An 8,720-nucleotide genomic window follows, 5' to 3' on the forward strand; every position below is an offset into this window, starting at 1 on the left:
GCCAAGAGGACAGCAGAAATGGCAGCAAATATTACAATAGTGGGGATAAAGGACCTGATTGGTTATAATGTATTACAGTAACACAGAGTTGTAAAGATACTTGAAAAATGGATAATTTTTTAATTCTCTTTATAACCCCTTTGTAAACGCTGTTCACCGAAGTCTATTTACGAACATACATAAAGATATTACACATAAAAAATACACAGAAACATTGGAAATTAGTTTTTGGCAGACAATCACTTTTTGGCACAACACTGGGTTTTGGATGAAATCCAGTGTAATGACGGTCCCGCGGTAATAGACGATCCAGCCCTAAACCTAACCGTATCTGTAACCCTAGCACTTTAATGACATTAAATAGTGTTTTCCCAAGTGATTTTAAGAAAAAGAGCAAACATGTGTAGATTGAGTCCAAACGGTTCTCATAGTTCCTCATTTTTCCGATGTCGTGATTTAGGAACGTGTTGGGTGGCCGAAAACGTAATATGTTGATGATTTCTCACCTAGCAGAAAATGTTATGTTTGCAGGTGATGGAGAAACAGGTTTACCTTTTAGGTGACATGAATGTTGAAGGGAAGTTTGTAAGACAAATAACACCTGGACCCTTTTCTAAGGAGCTGACAGCTGGTAACTGTGCAGGGCGGGTCTAGCAGGTAGGGCATTAACAGGAAAGAGGGCACAAAGAAATACTTTTCTTTCTTATTCTCATTTAAAATGTCTAGCTGTAAGAAATAAAGCTAGACATTTTTATCTAGACATAATTATTTGAATCTTATAATATCTGTATCTATAATATCTGATGCAAAATGTATAGAAATCATACATATATACCAATAAGACAGTGTACATCCCTGTTACAACAGTGTTTGTTTTCATTCAAAGGCTTTATGGCTTTTCCTATAATACCTGGTGGGTTGGTCTCCAGTCAAAATGCCCGGGCCGATTTTTTGTCCCAGCCCAGCCCTGGTTGGAGCCGGATCCTGCCCAGGAGCCGAAGCTGCTTTGCTTTCTTTTTTCACCTCCTTTTTTTCTTGTTCCATTTTGTTGTCATATATCGTAAGACATATAAATAATCCTATTTTTGATTACATTAGTATTTCTTTTTACACAAAACTTTTTTGGTAATAAATTTATTTAAGAATAAAAAAATCTGATGAGCCAAACCATCAATAAGCCTCAGTTCAGGTGTGGAGGTAAAAAGAGGGAAAACCACATTTAAAAAAAAATTCTCTAAAAAATGTCAATTCAGAAATGAGTGCCATGTCTCTAGTGCTACCCAAGGCCTGACCCAGCAGTGACCAAGGACACCCAAATATATGTCACACATCATGCACAGACCTGTTATCTGATTAAAAACTTTTAAATGAATTATAATATTGCATATAAGCTTTTGTGCAGAGTTTGTAATCTTTCAACTTCCTCCTTGGTTGTGTTAAACAACATTATATTTACACTAAATATTTTAATGTAGTTCAGCTATGAAAACAGCAGAGGTTATACAAAATGACATGCTGAAAATATGTTCCCATCTAAAATCAGTATATGAGTTGGATATGTATTGCTGTTTTATGACGACCGTATTATCTTTGGAAGGTTGTTCACTGCACACAAATGCCTTTTCAAGAACTTTCTGAAAGTCTTGTCACGTAATCCATAGATTATAGGACTTCCTAAGCGAGGGAGAACTTGGTTAATAATAAAAGTGGCAAAGTTTATGTCACTTAGCCCTTCAGGAAAAAAGTATACCAGGAGTTTGATTAACGGAGGTTGCACATAAACCGTTGTGCACAACAGCACCTGAAACCCATGAATCAGGATGGTGTTTCTTGCTTTTTTAGTATCTGAATCAGCACATCTAGCCACAAACAAAATTTGGCAGTAAGTGTACAACAGTGTGACCGAAACTAGCACCAGAAACAGTGTGTGGGATGCATCCCTCTTCTTTACACTATAGCTGCTCCGAAACACAGAATCTCTGTTGCAGACCACTCTCGACTGTAAGAACTGTGAAGACTCAACGGCCAAGAGAATGAACAGATCTGGCAAAATGGAAAGTGAACTTATTGCCCAGATTATTCCAATTACAATATATGTTCTTTTGACTGTACATATGTAGCTGTATCGAAGAGGGATGCAGACAGAAACACAACACTCTGCTGCCATAAAAGCTATATTAAGAGGAGTGTTTTGTGTGGTAAAGATCGCCGGCAAGATGAGTAACAAACAGAGGGAGACGTGGATGGTGTGGAATGCGTACGAGAAGATGAAGAGGGAAATGCTGGTTGACAGTTGGATGATATCGTTAAACACCAAGTGGATGAACAGGATGTAGCGAGGGTTCAACTTGAAGATCTGATTTAAATGACATAATTAATTATTAGTGTTGAATATATCTTTAGAGTAAGGTTAAAGAAAGGCAGAGGTTAAAACAACAGTTGATTTAAAAAGACATTTTTTCAGAAAGCGTTACTGTAAAAACATGTACATATTAAAATTAGATTAAGTATTGCCTCACAGAAACAATAAATCACATATAAGCGAATTATTGAGTTAGTAGAGAGACTTTAGGAAAAAAAAACAATGTGCTAAACAAAATACGCACAGAGAAGATTTTGTTTGTTTGTTTCAGTCTAAATCAGGGTTTTACAAACACCCAAATAATATCCAAAAATAAGCTAACATTGAAAGTAATAAGGTCTACAGCAAGCGTTTCTAAATGATATTCTTGTACAGCAGACAAGCTCAGCCTTCGAACCAAAGGAACATGAGCTGGAAACAAAAAAAATAAAAAGTCAACTTAAAATAAAAAATAATAAAGATAACAAAATATGATAACTCTTTGACAGGTAATGTAGAGTAGCAGGCCTACTTTACACACATGATACTTGTTGAATGTGTGGATCATGGTGGCATTAATGTAGTTTATGGTGATGCCCAACACAACAACGGTCACATTCTTGCCAACAGCTTTGACAAATGTGTTCCGGTAATTCAAAGTTATTGTTGCATTGCTGTCAACTTGTGTCAAATTCATATCAGCATCCAAAGAACCTGTTTAAGGGGCAAAAAACAGTCAACGGTGCAAAGTACAGCAAATATGATCAGTGTTACATTGTGAACAGTTCTGTGGTGGTTCTTTTTTCATTTCCAATAAAAGAAGTGTGAAGTGAAGCATGACAGTACTGACCTTGAATGGATTTTGATCCTAATGTGATTGTGGTATTGCAGCAGCCTTTTTATACAGAGTGAGTACACATGGACGGTGGCGGGTGGGGGTTGATCTATGATACCTGTGTGCACAGTTTATCCAAAGCCCAATGAGATCTGAGAATTTTTAAAAATAATTCTAAATTATACATTAGATAAATTCTTACTCTCTTCAAAGCCAACATGAAGAGAACAAGCAGGAGGAGAATACAACAGGCCGGGATTTTTGTGATTGTGTAGCTGATGACAAACATCCACACGGTCACACGAAACATGTCATTGACCATCATGTAAAGTAAAAACCTGGGATTACTGCAGAAAAGCTGAAGGGTGAAATAAAAGACCGGACAAATGGCGAAAAGGTTTAACAAGCAGGGGAGTCATTTACATCATTCACACAAAGAACTATAAAATATTGTGAGATATGTTATGAACACCAGAATTTTATCACTTTTATTGTAGAAATGTAAATTCTGTTACACAAAATGAACTTTTCTAATTTAACGGCAAGACATATTTTAACCTGTAACATTTTTAAAAGCAGGGTTAAACTGTATACAGTTATGTTCATTGTGTTTGAAATTGTAATCTTACATGCACTACAACTTTGTGTATTTGATTTAAATGAGGGAAATCAGTTCTTGCATCAGTAACTATTTATTTAAAGGAAGGACTTCTCTACAGCCAAAACTAATTCTTTCTCCTCATGCATGTAACCAAAGGCAGCTTTTGGAAAGGTTGTCAGCATAGAGTTCACTTACATTTCTAGTCTGGACTATTTAAGCCAGATTTCTTTTGCTTATAATTAACTTGCACCAGATAGCTAATCAGTGCATAAATTCTGATAATTACACAAACGTTTTTCTTGACATTAGACATGTTTAGTGGCTTCAGCTTTAAACATACATATATGTCCTAAATGATCCACAGCAGTTGTTGCTCATCACAAAATGTTCCAAGTGTTGCAAATACATTTTTCACTGTTTGCACCCTAAAGGAGTACTTAACTGTACCTCATGCAAAAATTTAAATTTTGACAGACTTTACAAAAGCTCTCTGATAAAGGATTTTAATTATTGCTAAATATAAATAAAATTATGCTGCTTATCAAAAGAACATGGAAATTTGAAGCATGGATTCAAATTAAGTGAAAAAAGAAAAAGGTATTTACAAAAACAAACATAAAATTGTTTACAATTACACAAGCTTTTAAATCCAGTTAAAAGTTCCTTAAACAAGATAACTGAATGATTATAATTATCATCTGCACATACAGTACTATGCACTGTAAATGTCCACGACGACATGAACATGCTTTCCAGCATCTTTATTCTTTTATTTATCGGTTGCTGTCATGTTACATACACAGCTGCAGCTTTCCAGCTGTGCAGCTGAACACTTCTACAACTGGTGGTGGTCAGAGGGCCCGGTGGCGCCAGTGCCCGGCAGCCTCGCCTCTGTCAGTGCGCCCCAGGGTGGCTGTGGCTACAATGTAGCTTGCCATCACCAGTGTGTGAATGTGTGTGTGAATGGGTGGATGACTGGATATGTAAAGCGCTTTGGGGTCCTTAGGGACTAGTAAAGCGCTATATAAATACAGGCCATTTACCATTTACCATTTACAACAACAGCAGGCAGAGCACAGATTTTAACCTGGTGAGGTGTGATTGCGATGTTGCGCAGGTGCGTCCACCTTCCCTGCTGCGGCCGACCACGCCCCGCAACATACACAAATTAACTAAATAATATAAAAACCACAAATATATAACAATACCAATTAATATAAGACTAATCAAGCTATCAAGATTTTTATTAGATGTTCATGGCATTTCAACTTACATGACTGAATGAACTGAACAGAGGTATAGGGGCCAGGACATTCACTTTTACCTATTTTGATTGTCTGATTTATGTACAGTGATTTTACACAACAGATTCCCTTTCAAGAACTTCCTAAAAGTTTTGTCACGAACGCCGTAGATAATGGGGCTGATGGATCGTGGCAGTATTTGAACTGTAACATAGATCACGAAGAGGGAATCAGTGTAATTCGTAGGAAACCATTTCTGCAGAGCATTTGTTAAGTGGGGAGCTGCATATGTTGCCATGCACAGCAGCAGCTGAAACCCGTGCAGGAGGATTGTGTTTTTGGCTTTCTTGGCATCTTTGCTTGCTGTTTTGGCAGTGAATAGGATCTTTAGGTACGTGTAAATGATAGTAACCCAAACTATAAGTAGAAACACTCCATATGTAATATCCCTCTTCTGGATGATGAGGGGATGTGGAAAGACAGTGTTTCTGAGACAAAACACACGAGAATGAAAAAAATCCAGGGGTTCTGTGGCCAAGGTGATGAATAGATCAGGAAGGACAGACAATGTTGTGATCATCCAAATTAAACTAATCAAGATTAAAGTTCTTTGGACAGTGCAAATCTGAACATGACGCAAGGGGAAACAGATGGCTATGTAGCATTCCACTGCCATGCAAGCCAGGTTCAGAGGGGAATTTTCAGTGGTGAAGAGAGCGAGCAACATAAAGATGCAGCAGACGGAGACATTGAGTTTGTAGATGGTGTAGCTGATGATGAACAGGATGGCAGTCAGCATCACTTGGACCATGTCATTGATCACCAGGTGAATAAAGAGGACATATCTGGGATTCTTGTAGAAAATCTGGAGAGGTATAGGAAAACAATATTTGAAAACAATTCTGTTTAGGCAACACGTTTAAAATTTTCAATTTTGAAAGGCAAGGCATCTTTGCTTTGAATAGTGCCCCTTCAACCACAAGCAGTAGAAAAGGATGGATATCGTCAAATGGTGCAATTTCTTAAGAGACATGTAGACACCGTTTCCACAGATACTGGTTGCATCTCATCATTATGCGTGAGATGTCATTTAGCACTGATGCTTTGACACACTGGTTGTGTCTCCAGATTAGTTTTGATTTTGTATGATTTCAACTTTGTACAGGTCATCCTGTTAAAGAGATCGGATTTCACTGGGACTTTCCTGTTTCCTGTTTAAAGCTTCATGCCTGATTACTAGGGGTGCAACGATATTCGTATCGATATTGAACCGTTCGATACAGTGCTTTCGGTTCGGTACGCATATGTATCGAACAATACAACATTTGTAATTTATTTTATCAACTTTCCTTCTGACGATGCTGTCTGTGTTGAGCGCTGAGTGAATCTGCGTTCGACTACTCCGCCTAGGCTGCACTGTCGAGCGCAGATCCACTGAGCGCTCAACACAGACAGCATAGTCAGAAGGAAGAGTGCAGGGCAAACTAGCAAGACAGAAGTTAAGCTCTCCTTGCAACATGGACCTCCCCCACCCTCATTCAGATCTGGCGTTTGGAATTATTTTGGTTTTCATGTGACGTATGACCCTGAAGGTAAGCGAGTCATGGACTAAAGTAAAACAGTATGTTGGATGTGCCATGCAATGCTCAATTACATGGGTGGGAACTAGTGTGTTAGCGCAGTTAGCTCGTTAACGTGTTGGCCGTCTAGCCCCATGCACGGGGCGATCGGCGGTAGCTCGTTAACGGAGATTTGCTGTGTTGTGGCGTTAAGGTCATTTCAACGAGATTAACCTGAAAGCACTAGTGGGAACACAACGAATATGACTGCACATTTACGCAGACATCATCCTAGTGCAAAGACAAAAACAACAAGCATGCTACTAACTTTAGCCGAGTCATTTAGACAGCTGTTAGCACATGATTCTCCTTATGCTGCTGAGAATATAGCCCAGAAGAAGCGTATAGTATAGCTTTTATTTTGGAAAGAGACATTTCTCTGTAATAAACTCTCTTTTCCAAAGATGAGTGATTCCTCAATCAGATACAGGGCTTGCAATATCGCTAGCCCGACGTCCCGGGGCTAGCGATTTTTCCAGTCGGGCTATTGTAGGAAGGAAAAATATATGTCAATGCTTTTGCATTCTTTCAGAAATGTAGCTGGGTAATTATGTCATTGGCATCGGTGAGCCACTGTCAATATGTGACATATTGAAATCGCGTTTGAATTTGCGCTTGTTTTTTTGCTTTCACTTTGCAATCGTGCGAACTGTGTATAGAGAGCGACAGCACTGATCTGTGAGTGATGATAATTTGTGCACCAATTCCTCTGACATTGTCTTATTAATCGTTAGCTTACTATGCAAACATGACAAGTGAAATCTCCCGCAGCTTAAACATGTGAGAGGTTGATCGCGCAGAGAATCGCTGAGCTTATGTGAGTGTGTGTGTAAAAGCAGCAGGATATATATTTTAGTTCTGCTGAGCCAAATAAGACAGGTCAGGGTGAAGAAGTGACAGCCAAAGAAAAGCTTACCACAAAACGGAGAAGTTATGACAAATCAGACTATAAGGCAAAAAGAAAGTGCAGCTTTATGGTTTCATGGACAAAATAATTTCTGTGGCTGCAACATGACGAGCTAAATAACCAGGGGTGCACATAAGTGGTCCGCAGGTGCGCATTCGCTGTCAAAATAAAAAACACGCACAAGGGTTAGGGTTAAATTTAAAAACTGTACTTTTGAGTTAAAATATATATTTATAATTTTAATAAATGACAAATTAAAAAGGCATGAACATTTTTTTGTATCGAAAAAATATCGAATCGTGATACCAAAGTATCGAACCGAACCGAACCGTGAATTTTGTGTATCGTTGCACCCCTACTGATTACATAAGTGGTCATGAAAGAAAGACTACAAGACCTGGTGTTTGCAGAACGTGTGAATGAGGTTGGCATTGATGTAGCCGATGGAGATGCCAAGGAACACGACAATCAAATTCTTGGTCACAGCTTTAGCAAATGAGTCTCGATACTGTAAGACTACAGTCACATTGCCAGATGATGCATTCATCTCTTGACAGCTGAAAAGAAACAATAAATATTATATTTTTAAGTAATAAGTAATATTTCCATCACATTTCCACTGAGTAATTCACAAGTGCATGAAAATAAAGATTTTAAAGATTTTAAATTTGTGATTCGAGTGGTAAAAGTGGCACTTTGTCCTTTTGGCAAACGCATTAACTGACAAGTACATCTCAGTACAAGTTCACTGAGATGGTGAAAAAGTCTGCAACCATCAGTATAGAAAAGCTTTACATAAGGAGCTTGGGACAACTGTTGTTGTGATTTGCTTCTATATTAAGAAAATGTCATTAACCAGTTACACATTTACTTACAATGCTATCATAATTTCATCATTTTATCATTATGTCACTTTTAAATATCAAGGCTATCATGACATCCCTACAAGTTATGAATTCATCACTGTAAAAGATGACATTCAAAAAACAAAATTGTGAGAAAAATGTTAGAGAAATTCAAAAAGGAAAAAAAAAAAAAACACACACAATTTATTAAAGAAAATTAAAGAGCCCTTGTTGAGTTGCAGGTATTGGCCCCTTATGGTAAAGTTACTTTGAAAAGGTAATCATCAATTATAATACTGGTAATATTAATAATACTAAAACAACCAGA

At 37.8% G+C, this 8,720-nt stretch overlaps 2 protein-coding genes across 2 annotated transcripts; both read right to left on the bottom strand.

Moving 5' to 3' along the window:
* Positions 1 to 1,570: 1,570 nt before the first annotated feature.
* On the bottom strand, positions 1,571 to 3,038 carry LOC146575083 (odorant receptor 131-2-like). The gene is made up of 2 exons (XM_085275686.1): positions 2,883 to 3,038; positions 1,571 to 2,356 (listed from the first exon to the last, which is right to left on the bottom strand). Exons 1-2 carry the CDS (start codon positions 3,036 to 3,038, stop codon positions 1,571 to 1,573), a joined length of 942 nt encoding a protein of 313 aa, XP_085131812.1.
* A 2,059-nt stretch (positions 3,039 to 5,097) lies between these two features.
* LOC146575084 (odorant receptor 131-2-like) lies at positions 5,098 to 8,094 on the bottom strand. The gene is made up of 2 exons (XM_085275687.1): positions 7,945 to 8,094; positions 5,098 to 5,886 (listed from the first exon to the last, which is right to left on the bottom strand). Exons 1-2 carry the CDS (start codon positions 8,092 to 8,094, stop codon positions 5,098 to 5,100), a joined length of 939 nt encoding a protein of 312 aa, XP_085131813.1.
* Between the last annotated feature and the right edge of the window lie 626 nt (positions 8,095 to 8,720).

Source organism: Mchenga conophoros, linkage group LG5, assembly GCF_057382185.1.
Source record: "Mchenga conophoros isolate Kocher_MC1m ecotype Shallow Benthic linkage group LG5, M_conophoros_male_GT1.1, whole genome shotgun sequence".
Classification (NCBI taxonomy): Eukaryota; Metazoa; Chordata; class Actinopteri; order Cichliformes; family Cichlidae; genus Mchenga; species Mchenga conophoros.

Excerpts from the sequence above, each read along its gene's own strand:
- LOC146575084 (XM_085275687.1), bottom strand. The coding sequence starts at position 8,094 with ATGAATGCATCATCTGGCAATGTGACTGTAGTCTTACAGTATCGAGAC. Across the intron at positions 5,887-7,944 it reads ACACGTTCTGCAAACACCAG|ATTTTCTACAAGAATCCCAG; the intron begins GTCTTGTAGTCT and ends ATACCTCTCCAG.
- LOC146575083 (XM_085275686.1), bottom strand. The coding sequence starts at position 3,038 with ATGAATTTGACACAAGTTGACAGCAATGCAACAATAACTTTGAATTAC. Across the intron at positions 2,357-2,882 it reads ACACATTCAACAAGTATCAT|ATCTTCAAGTTGAACCCTCG; the intron begins GTGTGTAAAGTA and ends CATTTAAATCAG.